The 21,675-nt window shown below is 36.8% G+C and overlaps 1 protein-coding gene and 1 long non-coding RNA gene across 2 annotated transcripts in view; one reads left to right on the top strand and one right to left on the bottom strand.

Annotated features, from left to right (window-relative positions):
- Positions 1-142: 142 nt before the first annotated feature.
- Positions 143-11,988, bottom strand: LOC132068337 (proline transporter 2-like). Its single transcript, XM_059461911.1, has 7 exons — positions 11,393-11,988; positions 3,251-3,475; positions 2,809-2,903; positions 1,738-1,927; positions 1,424-1,548; positions 784-999; positions 143-657 (listed from the first exon to the last, which is right to left on the bottom strand). Exons 1-7 carry the CDS (start codon positions 11,517-11,519, stop codon positions 280-282), a joined length of 1,356 nt encoding a protein of 451 aa, XP_059317894.1. The 5' UTR covers positions 11,520-11,988; the 3' UTR covers positions 143-279.
- LOC132068340 (uncharacterized) overlaps positions 3,715-21,675 on the top strand; it is a 34,625-nt gene continuing 16,664 nt past the window's right edge. Inside the window, exon 1 of the long non-coding RNA XR_009417377.1 lies at positions 3,715-3,841. This is a non-coding gene — a long non-coding RNA (uncharacterized LOC132068340). The remainder of the gene's footprint in view (positions 3,842-21,675) is intronic.

Here is a 21,675-nt window from a genome sequence, read left to right as displayed (position 1 = left end):
CAGTTTCAAAGAAAACTGGGGTGTTGCAGTGAACTATTGTCATAGAAAGGTTTGACTGTAGTTCAAATATATATACCTCTCTGAGGCCGAATATTGAGATAAATTTTGAAATGCCTGTAGAATAAGATGAGAGAGATTCTCCTCAAAATGGAGATATTCCTTTCCACATTTCATCCAAATCAACCTGAATCTGTGTTTATAATATCATTCATCCAATATATAGTACAAACATATACCTCTCTGAGGCCAAGAACTGAGAAAGTTGAGATTAATTTAAAATTATAAATCAGCAAAGGCGTGGTAAGTTTTTGAGTCCACTGCTATAAGCCTGAAAGCAGCTACTAATGCAGCAGCAGCCATGAGACTAAAGAAGACTACATTGATCATATGCCAACTCTTTTGTAATGAAGACAGTTTCTTTTTCATGGCAATTATATACATATGGTTGGGAAGAATAAATGTGAGTGGAATCGAGCTGATAGCACCAGTGAGGCTCATGAAATCTCCCAAGAAAGGTAACAATGCAGATAGGAATGTAGTAAGCGCCAGATAACCACCTCTGACTAGAGTTCTGAATGCCAGGCTCCGAACAGCAACTGCACTTCCTTTAATCCCGTATTTTGTATCCAAGAATTCATATGTTGGACTCGCAAATATCTAAAATAAGCCAAAAGAGCAATACAACATGAGAATGGAGCGATAATACTATAGTAAGCTGAATTATACTGTCAGTGTATAAAAGTTAAACTCAAAATTGTAAGATCTCAGCGGTAAGATGATTACATGTAGAGCTATGATGGCTTGCAAGAATGCGGTAATGTTGGCGAGTGCCTTAACCCAAACTGGACCACTGACATTGTTGAGCAAATAGGACGATGAGCTGGATCCATACGCCCAGTACCCTACATAAGTAACAGCATGAACTGGCACAGATCCTAAACTAAACTGAAAATACAAGGCTTTCAACATGTTGTTGACAACCGGTGCTCTTACAGTAGCCTGTTAAAGAAAAAATGAAGTTTGTCAGTACCAAACAAAATCAAGAAAAAAGAGCAAGAAACTAATTGGATCCAGTTTAAAGTATTTTATGCACTGAAGAATTGGATCCAGTTTAAAGTATTTTAAGCAGAGGTAATAGTTAAGATATTTTGGCAGAATACATCGATAGCCCCTTAAACTTGTCAGTAAATTTCATTTAGAGACTCGAACTACGCTCTGTTCCAATTGAACACCCGAACACATGATAAAGTGTTCTAATTAGACACTTTTGGCTCAAATTTTAGAAAAGCTTTTGCCCGTGTTCTCAAGCGCCAATTAAATAGATAAGTTAACCACATAAAATATGACACCTCCTTTTTACGGCTTATTGAGGCTAAAATGTCCCATTCTTCACAAAATTTTCACATATTTCCAGGTTAATTACCTGGATCTCTGGAATCATTCCTGTGTTGAATACAAAAACAAGGTTTGCAGCTGCACCAACAGTTGTAAAAAGTCTGTTTATTTTGGATCCTGGAATGCTATAGTCCCTAGGAGGAGCATTAATACCTGCAATTTAACAACAAAAAAGGAAGAGATAGCAATTTACTTCTTCACATCACACAACATTTTTTGATCAGCACCAGAGTTTGCGAACCTGAAGATTATTAATTTCACACTGTCGCGAGCACACAGTACTTATTAAAATTTTCATATATCTGGTGTTGTCATTTGTAAGAATTAAGGAGATATGCATACCATCTCTAAGAGCTAAAGCAAAGGCTATAGTGAGATAAACTAGACTGAAAACCGATGAAACAGCCAGCCAAATCCTTAGTGATGACAAGGTGGGCACAGCAATGGCGAATAAGACGCAGGCAAATCCAGCAATCGCGATGAAGTATGCTAGCTTCATCCGGTCATCGTCCTTAAAGAGAAGATAGAAAGCCTGCCAATCATTAAAACAAAATTGTTTCAGGATGCCTGCCAATCATTAAAACAAAATTGTTTCAGGATCATTACTTATCTACTAATTGACAGATCTGATAAAATTAACAATTTTTTCTTTTATATTTCATTATTCCTATAGTCGATAGCTTTCAAACAACCTCCATCTCCCCAGACTTTTCTCATATCACTTCTTTCTATTTTCAATTTCGCGACCTTTTGGAATAGTAGGGAGCTTCGGGAGGAGGTCAAGTACTGGATATGTGACACTGCTGATGAAGGGTGGGTCAAGGCGAAATACTGACTGGTTGACAAGTTTTCGAAGATGGGCGGAATATCCCATGTTGAAAAGGGAGGAGAAAATGATGTGCTATATAAGATAAAATACAGGTTAACGTGCTACATATGCTTTTGGGCTCTATGTGGCATATCCCAAAGAACAAATCAGTGAGGTCTAGACAATAAACACCATGAGCTTGGACTCTGACATGATGACAAGCTTACAAGTACTCAGTAAGAAGGAAATGAAGAACGAGAAAGAAACAAAATAAAGCATTTCTAGCTATAGTTTCGGACCAGCTTCTCCCAACTACATTTTAAGCCATGTCCATACTAAAATAACTAAATTGGACAGTGACTAGATTCATTCCGTAGCACGGAATTCTGTAATAGCAAAAACAGTGACCCCTACTACCGGTCCAACATTTAAGTAGGAGAAAGAAAGAGTCTCTCGCTAAAGCCCTAAAGCAGAGTTAGTATTGATTCATGCAATATGCTCTTTTGAAGCTAGAGTAAGTGAGTGATTGTCCATCTCATCATCCCGAAGAGCACTAGCTCTATTGTTTTGCATGCCTACAAAGAGAGGAACATATTTTATCTTACCTTTAAGGCCTGTCCTCCCAAAATGATGAATCCAATATTTATCAAGAAAAGATTTGCATACTGCGATGCCCACACAATTACATAAGCCGCCCGACCTGCAACATTAACCAAGTCTCCAATTTAATTACACAAGTCAAAGGAATTAAAATCTTGTAAACCTCAAGAAGAAATCTGTTTATACTTCCAATTTATCTAACATTTCTTTCTTTTTAGTTCGTAAAAAAAGAATGATACTTTTCTATATTTAGTAACAGTTTAACTTTAAACTTTACATTTTACCTTAAATGAGATGATTTATATTCACACAAATATCTATGACTTATTTTATACTACAAGTTTCAAACGTCTTCCATTCATCGTTAAACGTTGCTCATAGTCAAACGCCGTTACATAAATTGGGAAGGAAGGAGTATTATTTGGTACTATAATTGCTCGTACGTACCATACATAAATCCTGCAAGATCTCTGTATCTGATATGCCTCTTTCCACCATATTCATGAATCTTGGCAATAAGAACACTTGCATATAATGATATGAGAGTTGATAAAACAAGACCAATGACACCACCAGTCCAGCCAAGAGGAACCATAATAGTGCCAGCATATCCTAGAGCATAGGCACTGTTGATACCAGTGCTCAGAACAACTCCCACCTGAAACCATGAATCTACATTTTTTGCAAAATAGAACACACAACACAAACATTACTACAAATAATCAAAAAGAGCTTAATTTCTATATGCTGTAAGCATAAAAGTTACTCCATCACGTGACCTGAAAGATAACTACATGTAATTATCCATAAAAAGTGAAAGTGAAATTAAATTCTGAAAATAAGGCAGGTTATTTTCAACAACATGTTAAAATATATAATTAGTGTATGCCGAATTTTGTACAAGAAACATCAACATATTGTCACAATTTGATTTTAGATAGGCTGGGTTTAAATTGTGTGATGGCATTACGACTTGTTTAAATTTTTTACTAAATAAACCGACCTTGAAAGTTAAAAAAACGTTCCAATTTTAGTACAGTAATTATTATATAATTACTTTCTTTGACTTGATCCAATTCTTTACAACATTTCAATATTGTTTGACTGGTATATTTATTTAACTGGAGTTAAAGTAAGCGTAATGTTTTATATTTAATGCTAGTAGTCTAATATGTGTTTTAAAAGGACTAAGTTTTTAATATAAAACTCAATTAGAACGTTTTGCTTTGATTAAGACAAAGGATGCGTGATGAACTTTTATTTCATTTCGCCAATTTTTCTTAAATAAATTAAAATTAAAACGTTACAGTTCAAGAATTTGTCTTTATTGAGAAAGGTCTACACTTATTCATAGGAGGAGATTTCAATGGGCACATCGGGTCTGTTTCGAGGGGTTATGACGAGGTGCATGGAGGATTTGGCTTCGGGGACAGGAATGGTGGAGGAGTCTCACTCCTGGATTTCACAAAAGCTTTTGGATTGGTCATAGCCAACTCGAGTTTTCTGAAGAAGGAGGAGCACTTGGTAACCTTCCGTAGCTCGGTGGCTGCGACGCAAATAGACTTTTTGCTTCTTAGAAAAGATGATAAAGGCCTCTGTAAGGACTGCAAGGTCATACCGAGTGAGAATCTTACGACCCAACATAAGCTATTAGTGATGGATATGGAGATAAGAAGGAAGAAGAAGAAGAGGGTCGTGGATGACCGATCGAGGATTAGGTGGGGAAGTTTGAATCTACCAAGTTCCCTAGAGATGGGGGAGAAGTTGATGGCTATGGGAGCGTGGGATAGTAGTGGGGATGCGAGCAGTATGTGGGATAAGACGGCCAGTTGCATTAGGGAAGCAGCTAGAGAGGTATTAGGGGTCTCACGAGGCGCGTGGTGGGCACCGAGGGGATTGGTGGTGGAATGGAGAAGTCCAAGGGAAGGTAGAAGCAAAGAAGCGAGGCATATGTGAAGTTGGTAGATAGCAAGGATGATGAAGAAAGCGGACGAACGAGGGGGAAAAGTATAAAATGGAGAGAAAGGAGGCGAAGTTGGCAGTTTCGGCGGCTAAAACGGCATCTTTTGAACGCCTTTATGCAGAACTAGAGGACAGAGGTGGGGATAAGAAGCTATTTAAGCTTGCCAAGGCGAGAGAGAGGAAGGCACGCGACTTGGATCAAGTGAAGTGCATCAAGGATGAGAATGGCCAAGTGTTGGTACAGGAAACGCGCATTAGACAGAGATGGCAGTCATACTTTCATGAACTCTTGAACGAAGGATGGGACAGAGACATTGTGTTGGGAGACTTGGAGCACTCGGATAGGCGTTGAGACTTTGGATATTGTAGGAGTATAAAGGTTGAGGAGGTTAAAGAAGCTGTTCGTAGGATGCGCAGGGGAAGAGCGATCGGACCTGACGAGATCCCTGGGGAATTTTGGAAGAATGCGAGCGAGGTAGGTTTGGAGTATTTGGGTTGTTTAATGTCATTCTCAAGACGGCGAAGATGCGGAAGAATAGAGGTGGAGTACAATGATTCCGTGTACAAGAACAGGGAGACATTCAAAGCACGGCAACTATAGAGGTATCAAGCTGCTAAGTCACACTATGAAAGTGTGGGAAAGGGTGGTGGAAATGAGGGTGAGGAGAGGTGTGTCTATTTCAGAAAACCAGTTTGGATTCATGCCGGGGCGCTCGACTACAGAAGCCATTCATATTGTAAGGAGATTGGTGGAGCAGTATAGGAAGCGGAAGAGGGACTTGCACATGGTATTCATTGTCCTAGAAAAGGCCTATGAAAAAGTGCCAAGAGAGGTCTTATGGAGATGCTTGGAGGCTAAAGGCGTACCTGTGGTGTACATTAGAGCGAGAAAGGACATGTATGATGGAGCTAAGACCAGGGTAAGGACGGTAGGAGGAGACTCGTAACTTACTGTTATGATGGGGTTGCATCGGGGATCGGCTTGCTTGGGTTCTATTCGCCTTGGTGATAGATGAATTGACGCGACAAATACAAGATGAGGTGCCTTGGTGTATGTTGTTCGCGGATGACATAGTCCTGATTGAAGAGACTCGCAATGCAGTTAACGATAAACTGGAGGGCTGGAGACAGACGTTGGAGTCTAAAGGATTTAAATTGAGTAGGACAAGACGGAATACTTGGAGTGCGGGTTCGGTGGCCTACGCGTGAGGCTAACGAGGAAGTGAGGCTTGGTACCGAGCCATTCAAGAAAAGGAAGTTTCAAATATCTTGGGTCTATTATATGGGGAGATGGGGATATCGACGACGATGTTTCATCGTATTGGTGCGGGTGGATGAAATGGAGGCTCGCATCAGTCTTTGTGTGATAAGAAAGTGCCACCAAAACTTAAAGGTAAGTTTTACAAAGTGGTGGTTAGACTGACTTTATTGTACGAGGCGGAGTGTTGGCCAGTCAAGAAATTTTACGTTCAGAAGATGAAAGTCGCGGAAATGCGAATCTTTGCGGTGGATGTGTGGGCATACTAGGAGGGATAGAATTAGGAATGAAGATATGCGAGACAAGGTGGGAGTCGCATCGGTGGAGGACAAGATGCGGGAAGCGAGGCTGAGATGGTTTGGACATGTGAAGAGGAGAGACACAGATGCTCCAGTGCGGAGATGTGAGAGGTTGGCTATGGACGGTTTAAGGAGAGGCAAAGGGAGGCCGAAGAAGTATTGGGGAGAGGTTATTAGACAGGATATGACACAGTTTCAGCTCACCGAGGACATGACCTTAGATAGGAGGTTGTGGAAGACTCAGATTAGGATAGAAGGCTAGGTGGCTTATCCTTCCACCATAGTAGTTGTAGTTCTGCTCATTTGTTTATTGCCATTCGATTTCTGCATTTGATTCTTTGCTTTTATTTGTGGGGCTGTTGTAATTTGGTTATCTTATTTATTTATAGTAGGTAAGGCTCCTTTCTTTTCGGACTGTCCTACCATGACTTTCTCGCTTTTGTTATTCCTTGTTTTCATATTGTTTTCGATATGCTTGACCCTATCTGACCTTTTGTCTTGTTTTCCTCTCTTGAGCCGAGGGTCTTTCGGAACACCGCCTACCTTTTAAGGTGGGGGTTAGGTGCGACACCTCCTCCCGGACTCCACATGGTGGGATTATCTTTGGGCTTGTTGTTGTTGTTGAGAAAGGTCTACACTTTCAGGCGGAAATTTACATATTTTGTCGGTTTTAACTTTAATTGTTTACAGATATCTTTGTATTGATTTTTGACGTCCTATTTGTCAATTGAAAGAAAAATACAGCGCCTTTTTTTCTACACTGAAAGAAAAAGAGAAAAAACTGAATACTAGAGAAGAAGATTAAGGTGAAACCTAATTGAATAGTAGAGATAGTCTACTTTTTGATTGGACTATCATCACCTCTAAATAGAAAGTTGATCAAAATTAATCCTTTTAAGTATTTCAATTCATATAAGTAGTTTGTGATTATTATATTAAGATATTATATTTCTCAAAACAATATCCTAAAGTAAGCCAAAATTGAGCATATTTTATCTCCAAACTAATGGACCATTTGAAATTAACGGACCATTCAATAGTTCAAAAGGAAAAACAGAACAGCACAACTTATCTAACTTTAGCAAAGCCAAAGTCAATGTTTACATCAAACTGAATATAATATAATCTCCAGAGTTTACCGTATGAGTCAGAATAATCATATGATTAAACAATAAATATACTTAAATATTACATGCAATTTATTTATTAATCTAGTGTGAACAAAAGATTTTTTTCTCTTTCCTTATTTCTAGATCGTCGTAGATAAACATCAGGTCGGACACCAAAGGCAAGGACAAAAAAAGAAGGAAAAGTAGAGACTAGTTCTAAACTTATAGGGTAATCCCTCGTCCCAATTTAAGTGTCTTAATTTAACTGCGTATGGAGTTTAAAAAATAAAGTGAGACTTTTAAATTTTGTGATTTTAAATTAAAGGGGTGTATCGTCCTTTAAATCTTATAGTCTTATACTTGCCTTGAAGAATGTTGGAATTGAAAAACTAAATTTAGAAAAAGACACTCTTTTTGTGAGATAAAAAAGAAAAGTAAAACACTTAAATTGGGATGGAGGGAGTAATACAATGTGCATTAATCTTTTCTCATCTTGTTCTTTTCACCTTAGCAAATTTGGAAATATCTAGTTGCCTTTCTAGGAAGCTTTTAATGCTTAGACGCAAGTTTGCAGGCCAAGATTATGATATTTTTTTAAGGTACGTGAATAAACAAATTGGAGACCAGGTCTGTCTAGGTACAAGTGCCATCACTTGGGAGGGAGCCTAAAGGTACAAAAATACACGATATAAACCAAAAAGGGAGCTGCCTTCCACTATATACCAAAAGGGGTATAACGTGGAGGGGCTAACGTTATACCCCAATTTTTTTTTCCAATTGTCAGACCACGACCAAAAAAAAAAATTAATAGTATAACGTGGACTGATCCACGTTTTACAATATATATGTTTGTAAAACGTGGACTGATCCACGTTATACAAAATTATTTGTATAACGTGGATCAGTCCACGTTATACAATGTATATCGTAAATTATCACAATATGTAGCATGATGCACAAATCATATGCAACAGATCTGCATACACATGAAGGCTCCAAATTTATACTTTCAATGTTAAAAAAAAAATCACTTAAGGAACTTAGTGTTTTTTTCCAATCTAGCAAATCTTATTTTAATAAATCTTTTCTTTGCGAGCGCTTTTTTTCATACTTTGACCAACGATTAGTCGTGTGTCAAGACTCCGAAACGTCAATATTTTATATAGAACACGATTTTTTTTTTTTGCGTACTATAATGTAGGCTCAATACATCAAGGATACGTATACGTTCGGATCGTCATTTTAGGGGTTGAAAATGCCGAAGTAACCTTTTTTGTTTGAAAAAACTTAGGGTTTGGTAAGGCTTTTTAGTCAACTTTATATGTCAAGAAAATTACCGCTTTATTTTCAAAAATTGAAACTACGAAGTGAAATTGACATTCACGAAATACATTACCCCGAGATTTTTACGTCGAAATCTATTGCGTTTCATCTTATAAGTAAATATCTCGAAAATTTCAAGCCAATTTGGGGGAAAATTGAAATTGAATGGGATAAAGGTGTTTTTTTAAAAAATCGAAGGAATATCCGCCTTCTGGCCGTTTGTCCACATAGATCTCGAAAAAATACATAAGTTAAAAAAAACGCGTAAAACGGACATCCGAGCTCAAAGTTATGACCATCTAAAGTTGACCACTTTACATCTAGTTTTTCTCCCTATATTCTTTTTAGAATTATATTTATATTCAAAATAAAGTTATGTCTTGATTAAAAAATAACATGCTTAAATCAAAACCTTAAAAAATAAAACACCCTAAAGTTTCTAAACAAAAGTTACTTTGAGTACCTTTTCAACCTCTAAAACGACGATCCAAATGTTTACGTATCCTTAATGTATTGAGCCTACATTATAGTACGCAAAAAAAAATCAGGTTCTATATAAAATATTGACGTTTCGGAGTCTTGACACATAACTAATCGTTAGTCAAAGTATGGAAAAAACACTAAGCGCTGCAAAGAAGATTTATTAAAATAAAATGTTGCGATCTTTTTATGGAAAAAAACACTAAGTTCCTTAAGTGGTTGTTTTTTAACATTGAAAGTATAAATTTGGAGCCTTCATGTGTATGCAGATCCGTTGCATATGATTTGTGCATCATGCTACATTTTGTGATAATTTACAATATACATTGTATAACGTGGACTGATCCACCTTATACTATTAATTTTTTTTTTTTTTGGGTCGTGGTCTGACAATTGGAAGAAAAATTTGGGGTATAATGTTGGCCCCTCCTCGTTATACCCCTTTTGGTATATAGTGGAAGGCAGCCCCCCTTTTGGTTTATATCGTGTATTTTTATCTTTCTTTGCTTCTGGGACTCCAAAATCCCGAGTCCAAACTTCTAAATTATTTGTAATAGTTTTAATTATAAAAGTATTTATCTGAACGTCTCGTCCAATTAATTAAAACTTATAATAAATGATGTCTTATTTTTTAAATACGTCAACTATTTTACGAAGAATTCAATTATTACTAAAACGACTAATATTTAGGATAAAATATAGTGCTACAATTTTGACTATGATGCATGTTTTATGTGAAGAGTTCAATTTTGGCAATCAGCTCAAGAATTCAATTATTACAACCGTTTTTTCAAACATTATCGGCACAACGGAGACTTTAATGGAAAAGACCGTAGAATCAAATTGTTGACTTTTACGATCCGTCTAAGTTGGCGAAGTCCTTGGATCGTAGTTTTTTTCATATATAGAATGTGTAATAAAAATAGTAATGTGTACATGATCATAAAAAGACGACAAAATAGAAACTTTCCAAAATTATTGTGGTTTGACTCACATATCTAAAGACGGAAACATACCAGTGAAACATAAAGCAAAATATAATCCCACTTAATGTGGCCCTAATTCTTAATTAGTCCGTCTAACATCTTACTATATTTGAAAACAATGTAATTCTATAAGACTAATTTAACCTTTTGATGATACTCATTCTGTTCACTTTTACAGTATTCTAAAAATAGATTTTTACTTTTACTTGTCACTTTTAACAAATCAAGAAAAAATAATTTTTTTCTTGTTTTACCCATAGTATTAATTCCTTACTTCAAATCATTTTTCAAATCCAATAAAAATATGCACCAATTAATATGGGTATATTAATAAATTATGCACTTCATTTATTATTTCTTAAACAGTGTGAAAAGTCCAAAGTGGACAAGTAAAAGTGAACGGAGGGAGTATATTTTTGTAATCATAAAAATCTCATGACATCTTTACTCAAATTTTGAAAAGTATCCCTTTTTATTAATAAATTCGCGCTAAATTAAAATTCATCCCATAAATTGAAAAGGAGGAAGTATTACATTCCAAAAATTCTTATGGGAAAACAATGAATTTGTTGACACTTGACAGGCAAACTCCATTTTCATCGAATTTTGTATTACTAAACGATTGGAATGATAACACACTTGTGCGTTTGGACAAAATTCGAATTGGAATTGGAAAAAAAAAGAAGTTTATTTGGAGTAGAAATTGAAAGCAAAGTGTGGCATTAGTTGAGTTGTAACTGAACATAAAGAAAGATCCCGTAAGAGGAAGTTGAAGATTAGAAAAACTTCACTCAGATTACATATTTAAATTCTAACTCAAAACTTCCTCACACGAAGTTTGTGACTAAGTGATTGTCTGTAAATCAAGCAATATCGTATTTGAGAAACATGATGTAATAAACTCACAATTCCTTGGATACTCTTTATGAATACTGCCAACCATAACTAAATTGCTTCAGATTATTCAATGATGATTACTAGTAGTCAAATTCAACAGAGTATAGATCCCCGATATATATCTCATGAACGAGAAATTCTCTCAATACGACCCTTAGGAGCGATATTTTGTACATACTTTTCGCAATTAACAAGGGAGATGAAAGAATCAAAGAAAAGATGAATTAATTAAGTAATTAATGAAACAAAGATAAATTTAGATGAAAGAGAGAGACCTGTTCCAACTTCATGAAGTGTTTCAGGAACTTCAACATCTAAAGCCACCACATGATGATCAACTTTCTGTGAATTTGAGGGACTTGAAATTATAGCCACTTCCTCCCTTTGGTCATCTTTTTCCATTTTTTAATTTCTTTCCTCAGCCAATTATTTTCAATGGAATATTCAAAAACACAGTTCAAAATCCAGTTTATAATTGGATATGACTGTGTGAAGGAGAAAGCAGAATAGCTGAGTGATTCACTCTGCACGTAAGATAATGAAAAATGAGCCAGGCATTTTATAGTATGAATTGATTTATGATTTGTAGTGGTGGTTGGAAGTAGGGAATCCTGACTACTGACAGTAGACAATTTCTTTGTTCTTACTATAAATAGAATATGACCAATTCCGTTTCTTTTCCTTTTCTTTTTCCCTCATCTACAATGATCCTCTAGTCTATTGTGACGTACATGACGGAGCGCAAGGCCGGTGAGAGCGTGTCATAGAGAGGACTGACAAGCTTCTAGGCTGACATGCTTTTGAAGAAGCAATTAAATTTTTAGGCGAATCTCATATCATAATGGATAAGAAAACTAAAGAAGTTTCACATAGTACGCAAATTGTTGGGCTTGATAATGACGTATGTAGCCCAAGACACTAACCCGTGTTAAAATGGATGGCACGTGTCATTGCTAATTGGGTTGTGACTTCCATATTATCTATCATTTAAGATTTTGTACCGTCCTTAAGAAAGACAAATATAGCTTTAATACTACAAGTATATGCTTAGTCGGTGGTGGATATAGCTAATTAGTAGCTATGAGTACAACCCAACCCAATATAACGACAAAGAACATTATTATATATGAGAAAAGAATAGTACTAAAATGTTGCGAATATTACATTCTGAATCCCAAACTTTAGAAGTCCAATAAATTCAATACTAAGAACTTTAAAGAAAGAACCATGTATATCATGTTTAACCCTAGATCCACCTTTGTGTATAAGTATCCTTTATACGTTTCACTTAGTTAAAATTATACTAATCGAAAAAGTTTAGGTAGAATTGAAGAAAAAATATAACAATAGATGACTTCTTGTTTTTGTTGTTAATATTTGAACTATCTCCTTAATGATTCTTTGATGAAATAATATTAAAAGTTAGAATTACATAAATACCGTTATTCTTGGAAAACACAGATATATAGTCAAAGACATTAGGTCGAAATTGGTATTTTTCCCGAATTAAATGCCTATATCCTTTTAAAGCCATCCTAAAGATAACTAACTGTATGTAAAATATCAACGATTTTGCTTCTTTGACGTGTGGATTAACTAAGGAATCAAGAAGGAAAATGAGTTCCTTAGAATTATTAGATTACTTAAAGAAAGTTCTAATATTATAGAAAAAATTCTTCATACAAATCATTCCCGCATTTGAGAAGACTAATGGAATTGTAACAAAATAATACTCCCATCCCCTCGTCGTCCCATCATGTTATTGGAGATGCGAATAAAGTCTTACATCCAAAAGTAGCTAAAAAAGAAGTTGTAGTGATATCTTTAACGGTGCGAGCTTTTTGGGGAAAATCGTACAAATTTGGCCTAAAGAAGATAAGATCATACCATGTAAAAAATATATTTACATATACTACAAATTGACAGTGCGAGTATGGAGAGTGATAGCTTTGGGCCAAATAGACTCATGAGGCGATAGATCATGTGAAACTTAGTTTGTGTTGGATCATGTGAAATATTTAGTTCGAGAAACAGATTGTTGGGAGTGCAAAAAGATCCACATCCAAAGCAGACAATAGTGATTATATAAGGCCGTGTTTGGGTGAAAAACGAATTTAAAAAATCAAAAAAGACTTTTTGACACATAAAGACCAAAATTGCAATTTCTGCAAACTAATTCAAATATGATACTGGGAGGTCCACATGATCTTTCAATTAGGGAATGTGATAATTTTTAAAGACAAACTAAAAAGAAATGTATCAAATGCAATATTAAAATAAATAAATTAAATATAATATCTCTCAGATCAGATCTCAAAACTGGTACGTCGGTATTGCAAAGACAAACATCAAGACCGTTTTGGGAGTTTTCATTCCAACAATTGCACTATCTTTACCAATAGAAAAGTGATACTAATAATTGTTGTTTTCGAGAACAACAAATAATGTAAAGTAAGTGAAACATATCATTCAACATGTTAATGACAGAATGGGTCAGAACAAGAATCTCAACTTTATGTGAGTGTTGAATTTTAGAATAATGACTTTAAATGCTAATAATTAGGTTTTAAATTTAATACTCTCTCTGTTTAATAATAAGTGTCATCTTAACAAAAAATGCACATATTAAGAGACCAATAATGCAATATGAAGTTTATCAAATTACTTCTATATATAATAAAAATAAATTATTTTTACCTTTTGATTAGAGCATGCACAAGAAATAAACTTTTTGACTACAACAATACCAAGTTACTACGAAAAATTCACTAAAGGTGACTTTTAAGTTATGAAATTACTAGAGGTGACTTGTAGGGACCACATCAAGTCAAAACCCAATTAAATTTGGGATTAAGAAAATTGGGGTTGAAAATGTATTTTGCCAAACTTGTTAATCTTTTATAAAATACAAAAAAGATCCCAATCCATTTAATCCAACCCCCCATTTATTTCAAACTCAACATCGGTCCATATCAAATCCCAAAGCTTTCATTCAAAACACACGATCGATCAACTGCTCCTTCAAACGTTCAAACCCACGAACTGATCTCAACTGCTAAATGTGCTTCTTGAAAGTGTCGTCAACCTCTTCAAAAGCAAAATCAAAGAACCGCTGCTCTCCATTTCTCTCAGGTAAAATCACTTAACTTTTTCTTCTTTTAAAGTTAGAGTTTTGAAATCAAAGTAAGAAAATGATGATTTTGGTCAGAGAAGAAGAAGAATAACATGGGTTTGTCTGTAATGTTGTTTATTTTGTTATTCAATGCTTGAGAAACCCTTATGTGATGTATTTGTTCGAGTTGTTGGGGTTTGTGTGTTTGTAAATAGTGTATGTGGTTGTGAAATTCTGGTTTTTGGTGTTGTTTGTGTTCTCGTTGTCCTTAGGAGTTCGAAAAAAACGCTTGTTGGGCTTGACAAAACCTGTATTTGCTCTATTTGTTCCACTTATTGGGGTTTCTGTGTTGTTAAATAGTGTATGTGGTTGTGAAATTATGGTTTTTGGTACTGTTTGTGTTCTTGTTCTCCTTGGGGTTTCGAAAAAAGGGTTTGAATTTTTTTTGGATTTTTTCCAACAGCTGAGTAAGTTGTTGCAGCAACTTCAGCACTTGTTTGACAGTTGAGGTTGATTTATTTTGTTTAACTTGTGATGGTTGTGTGTTTGTAGTGAAACAGATGTTTTTTCTGGTTCAAAAGTTAGGGTTTTGAAATTAAAGTACAAAAATGATGAATTTTGGTTAAAGAAGAAGAGGAAGAACATGGGCAGGGTGTCTATTCAATGTTGTGTATTTTGTTCAATTTTTTACTGTTGTGTGTTTGTAATACACTGATATTGCCCCCTGATAGTGAAATAGATGTTGTTGTCCTGTTGTTGTCCTTGTAAGGCTTAGGAAAAAGGGCCTTTTTTTTGGTTTGTTTTTACCCAACAGCTGAGTAATCTGTTGGTAAAAACCCAAACAGTTGCTGAGGTTGTTGCAGCAAGTGAATATGTTGTTGCAACAGATTTAAAATCTGTTGAAAATTGTTAAAACAGTTGCTGAGGAAGCTGCAACAACTGTTCTGATGGTTTCCAACAGATTAGTCTGTTGGAACAACTCAATCATATGTTCCAACAACTTAACCAGTTGTTGTAACAGATTATCCATCTGTTGGAAATAATCAATATAGTTGCTGAGGAAGCTGTAACAACTGTATTGATATTTTCCAACAGATGTATAATCTATTGCAATAACTTATGAAGTTTTTGGAACATATGATGGAGTTGTTCCAATATATTACACACTTGTTGCAACATATGCTTCAGTTGTTGTAAAAATTCATTATTTGTTTACTTTAAATGGTGCAAAAATCAATTGAAAGTGTTTTTGCTTATCTCCTATGTGCAGATAAAATGTCTTTACGAAAAAGAAAAGGAGAGGAATCATCTACGCTAGTAAAATAGCTAAGGGGGCATCATTAGATGATCTTGCTGAACAAGCAAATATTCTTTCTAAACAAACTACCGCTAAAAAAAACCTCTCAAGTAGGAGTTTCGGCCAAGAAAGTAAAGAAGATCAAGTAGATGAACAAGATAAAGAAGAAGAAGAAGAAGAAGGAAAAGAAGAAGAAAATAGAAGAAGAAGAAGAAGAAGAAGAAGAAGAAGAAGAAGAAGAAGAAGAAGAAGAAGAAGAGAAGAAGAAGAAGAAGAAGAAGAAGAAGAAGAAGAAGAAGATAAGAAAAAGAAAAAGAAAAAGAAAAAAAAGAAGATACAGAAGAAGAAAGAGAAGAAGAAGAAGAAGAAGAAGAAGAAGAAGAAGAAGAAGAAGAAGAAGTAGAAGAAAAAGAAGAAGATAAGGAAGAAGAAAAAGAAAAAGAAAAAAAAGAAGATACAGAAGAAGAAAGAGAAGAAGAAGAAGAAGAAGAACGTGATGTAAATAATAATGACAATGAAGAGGATAAAACTGCATCTTTTGAAAGGTCGACGACCGGGGCTATTGATTCTTCTATTGGGACTGATATTAACAGACCTTCCACTGATGAAGTTGTCAAAACTTTCAGTATTGAGAAGTTCCGTGTGCAGATGTCGATAGATAAACTAGGTGATTTGAATGGTGATCTTGTTGTAAAATCAGTCATGGGCAAGCCCTTTGATTACTTTAGGAAGATACTTCAAGAGGAGGACTTGGAGGATTTCTTCAGGGCCACATGTTTTGGCATGTATCTAGATTTGCTCGAGGACAACAATGCAAGGTTTCAAATGACCATTGTGTATGGTATTCTCAAACGAAGAATTATTTGCAAAGAAAACCGATGAGATATGGATAAACATCGCGGCATGCCATTTCTTTATTTTGGCATCAAGGAGTTTGCCATAATCACTGGACCGAGGTGTCATGCTCCGCCACCCTCTTTCTTCCTACAGTTAGTGGAGCCAAGACACCCAAGAAGAGATCCAAGACACCTAAGTCATCCAAGGGAGCCAAGACACCCAAGTTATCCAAGGCAGCCAAGAAAGACAAAGCCAAGGTTGATGATGATTTGGATTTAGTGGATGTTATTGGAAAAAGCTACAAGGTAGCGAATTTGCTAGCAGGCTTGAAGTCAGAAACTATGTCAAGAAAGCACAAGGAGTCATTGTACTTAGTTTGGTTTGTGAATTCTATTCATTGGGCAAATGATGTAAAGAATAATATACAACTTGGTTTGATTAAACTCTCAAGGATCATGAGGCATTCAATGACTATCCATGGGTCATAAATGTTTTAAGTTGATCGTTGAATATTTGTCCAAAGCTTTGAACCCTAATGTGAAGACTTCCAACATCTATGGCTTCCTTGGGCCTTCATGGTAAACTTTCTTTCTTCAATGTTTTATCTTTTAATTCTTTTCCTTCATTGATCATTTGATTTTTGGTGGCATAATTTTTTCTAGGCTTGGGCATTTGAAGCCATTCCTCACCTACGGAGTCAAGTCAGGGACTACTCGGAAGAAGTTTATTTTCCAAGGATCCTCAGATGGTTGACTACCAAAAACAGTAACAAAAAAATGAATCTTGATCCTTTTAACCTCCCCCCCCCCCCCAAAGGAAGCGGTAAGTCAGAATTTGTTGGAAAATATCCCTGAATAGTTTTATAATAAGTAACTACTTGTTGCAATGTATACATTTATCCCACAATAACCTCAATATGTTGGAAAAATCAAACAGTTCTTTGAAGAAGTTAAAGAATCGGTTTCGATATTTTCCAACAGATAGTGAATATGTTGCAACAACTCCTAAGATGTTGTAACAACTCCTAAGATGTTGGAACAACTTACTCAGTTGTTGCAACAGGTTCACAATCTGTTGAAAAATATCAGAACAGTTGCAAAGGAAGCTGCAGCAACTGTTTTGGTTTTTCCAACAGTTAAAGAATATGTTGCAACAAGCTAGGAGGTTGTTGGAATATATGTGGGGGTTGTTCCAATAGATTACACACTTATTAGTTGAATATATCTATTTGTTTGTTGTAAGTTGTGCACCCAAGGCTTATCCCAACAAAACGAGAGGTGCAGATGCCATGTCTTGTTAGTTCAGGGCTTATGGAATCTGTGCCTGATGAATTGATTGATCAGATAAAAGAAGTACCAGCCGCTGATCCTGTGGGCTGAACCCCAACTCTACCACTCATCGATGGGCAATCTCGCATCATGTGCCCAACCCGGCCACAGGCATAGCAAGCATCTGAACCTCGACGACACTGTCCAAAATGTAACTTATCGCACTGACTACGTCGCGGTACTGGTGGTCTCCTCTGGTTATAATCACCCCCAAACTGAGAACCTGAGGCTCTCGAACTCTGACCTTGCCCTGAAGGAATGGAGCGGTCAAATCTCCTACCTCGCGAAATCGTGGAGGTGCACCGGTCGCCGACCGCCCGAGTGTCTAGGATACGACCGCCTCGTCCCCCTCTATAGTCCCTACGCACCCATAGACAGCCGGCCCTCTTGCTTTGCCCTCTATCAATGTCACGCTCACCCCTTTACGGATGTTGTTGCCCCTCTAGGTTAAGGCGGTTCTCCGAATGCGGAAATATCCATCCCATCTTGCAATGAAGCCATTAAACAATCTTTAAATAAATGTGGCCCTAAGCCACTCACAAATCTGTGCACTCTATCCCTCATGTCGGCCACCATAGTCGGAGCATATCTAGCCAATGAATTAAACTGAAGGCTATTGTTATATCCCGTATTTTGTTCATCGAGACAATCCAGTTAACTACGATAAGTTAGGGACAAGACGATTCCGGATACGAAGTCGAGACTTTTAACCACGATCTTGTTTTTAAGACATAAGCCGCCTATAATTTTGTGGCATGGAATATTAAGGAAATTTGGGGGATTAAAAGTGAATTTAGAAAAGTTAGCAATTCATGAAAACAAGGGCCATGTGGCGGCCATGTGGAGCGCTGGGCCATGGCCACATGGAAGCTTATTATGTGTTAATAAAAGATGACTAATTAGTCATATTTATTCATCTTCACCCTTAGAAGTTTATAGAAACTTGGAGAAAAAAAAAGAAGAGAAAGAAGAGAGAGGAGTATTCGGCCATGGCAATGAAAAATTGAAGACCAAGAATAGTGATCAAAGAAATATTTTCTTCTAGTTTTTCTACTAATTGGAAGGTCCTCTACAACGTGGAGTAGTTGTTGGAACAAGCAAAACGAGTATTCTTGCAACACAATCCTAGCTGCGTAGAAAAGTTGGGTGAAAAGGCTAAGGTTTAATCTTCTCTTTATATGTTGTGGATGGTTTGTCAGGTATGTCGTAGTATGTGGAAATGAATGAAATTCATGAAATTATGGGTGTTGGGTTGTAGCCAGTGTGTGGTGTTATGTGACCGTGTATGTGTGGTGTGGTGTAGGAGTGAAGAATTAATTTTATTTAGCATGTTTGGTTGTTATGTTGTGGATTCTATGATGCAAATGAAAGTGTAATGGTTCAAATTGAAGTTATAGTCGTTTGTGACTTGTTGTAGAGAAGCTAAATTTTAAGCTAGTTTCTTGCAATTATGGGAATGATATTGTCAATGTGTGAATTGTTGGCGTATTTGATGAATTTGGAAGAAAGGAATGCGTTGTTGTGTTTCTCTTGTTTGGGGTGATTTCGGGTGGAATGGTGTAGTGGTTGGGTTGTTTGAAATATTGTGTGAATTGTTTAAAGTGTTCTTGAATATTGTTTGAAAGGTTTTGATTAGTAATGGAACGTGTGAGTGTTGATGTTCGTTTGAATGTACGTAGTTAGATTGAATATAAATGGAATGTTGTGAAATAGGAAAAGGGTTACTAACGTTAGTAACGTTTTCAATCGATTCTTGATGTTGTTTTTGAATGATTGTTGGTATTGTTGTTGATGATTTGGCCGAGTTGAATTTCGGGGTTGTTGATTTACAGAGATCTTTTGCTCCAAACAGCAGAATTAAGTGCTAGTTGGAATTGAACCCCTAAGTGTCTATAGCTAATGTTCGGTATTTACCGATGCGTTATTGTAAGTCTTGGGAGCCCAAGATTCGAGTTTGGACCTAGCTGAGAGCGGACGAGGTATGTAAAGCTTAACCCTTCTCTTTGGCATGTCCTAGTTTAAGTAGGCTATGATACGTCTTATGGGTAACTCCATTCGCGATCCGGCATGTAATACACGATTCTTATTCATCTCTTCACGTTGGCATCCTCGATGTACTAGAATAATGGTCCTTATGTTTTGGTATGATTGGATTTGGTTTGCATAAAAAGTTTGTTCTTTAAAGGGTCTTATGTTGAGAAATGGCCGTAACTTTCGTAGACGGAACCGGGATCGCCTCGATATGCTCGTAGGAGGTCTCGTAACGTATAATGACCATGTCTTCCATAGGCGGTGCTCGGATTGGGTGGACGCCGTCCGTGGGTCCCGCGACTTTCCTTTGTGTAGTTCCAACGATTTTGTGACAGGACTTAATGTGGCTATCATCCCGACCCCCGAGGGTGATTACTTACTTATCTGTTGACTCTAAAATGAGAATTTTCATGCATATGATTTTGATACGTAACTACGATTTCTAAAGTTCTGTTTAATATGTTCCCGAGTGACATTCGGAAGAAACTTGATTTGGCTATTGTTTGGTTTGTAAATGATAGTTCGTTTTGATTATTCTATTGAGTCTTTGTGAATGTTTTAATTGCATATAGTTTCTCACGATTAACTCGTGCATTCTCGTTATTACCTCTTTTCAGGTCTAGGGCCGGTGTATGTTGTGTGCGCACTATACTATATTACGAAGTATGATGTGATACGAAGTATGATGTGTATTCGAAGTATGATGTGATACGAAGTATGATGTGTTACGAAGTATGATGTGAAACGAATTACTGATGTGTTTGGAGATATGCAATATTCCGAAGTATGATGTGTTATGGCGCAAGACGGAGTGGCGACCATGTTCTGTCCGCCAGGTCCCATTACGGACCGCATGTGATATATGATATGATATATGATGACATGATGATGTGATGACGCGATGATATGATGACATGATGATATGATGATTCTCACTTCTTAGGAGGTCATAAGCTGGGGGCCGGGTATGATATGTATATAATGATTATTTGCTTATGCCACTCAGTCCTATTATGGGCCGGATATGATACATGACATTGATACGTATGATTTGTATTTCGGGAGAAAACATTTTGGCATTCGATTATCATGTTGTCTACATGCCTCTTGTATGATTTGTATGTCGGATACGCAAGCACTTTGGTATTCGGTTATTATGCTTACTTCTACATTACTCGCTTGCTTCGGTTATGACCTCGTTTTACGTATTTCATGCTTTGCATATTCGGTACATATTTAAATGCGACCCCTATTTCTTCGGGAGGAGCTGCGTTTCGTGCCCGCGGTACGCACGCCCGGTCGGTGATCCGCCGCCTAGGATACTTACCTGTTGCTTTGGAGCGCTCCTCGTCCGAGCCCACGTTTTGGCATGTGACTTCGCCCGTTGATATATGTACGTTTATTCGGGGGTACGGCGGGGCTGTCTGTCATATGATTCGGTTGATACTCTTGAGGTTTGTAGACATATATGTGGGTTTGTGAATAGTTGTTCCGTTATGTTCGTATGACTTGCGCTTTGGGCGGTCCCGCACTTCGCCGGCGTACCTTTATCGAGCTTGCGTTTGCATATATATTTTGAAATGTTGTGATTTATGATAGCTGATGGCTTCTATGATATCTGATTTGCATATGCGACAATGCGAGACTACGTATGATCTTTGTACATGTATAAGTCATTGTATGCCGATTTTGGTTAACGTGTGTGTACGGGTGCCCAGCTCGGGCACTAATCACGGCCTACGGGGTTGGGTCGTGACAGTTATACTCTCGAGTACTCTGTTCCTTGCTTTAGATTTAGGAACCTATCCGCTCTAGCTCAGCGGACCTCGAGTGGCAAATAGTGGCAGATGAAGGCATTTACAAATTCTTGCCAAACTGGAGGAGGTGAATTCTCTTTTTGCGAAGATATCTAATTATTGTACCATAAGACCGCCACATCCCGGGGTCTATAAG

This window comes from Lycium ferocissimum, chromosome 8 (genome assembly GCF_029784015.1).
Source record: "Lycium ferocissimum isolate CSIRO_LF1 chromosome 8, AGI_CSIRO_Lferr_CH_V1, whole genome shotgun sequence".
In the NCBI taxonomy this organism is placed as follows: domain Eukaryota; kingdom Viridiplantae; phylum Streptophyta; class Magnoliopsida; order Solanales; family Solanaceae; genus Lycium; species Lycium ferocissimum.
The sequence above is the reverse complement of the archived record's forward strand: the minus strand, read 5'-3'. Positions and strand labels throughout refer to the sequence as shown.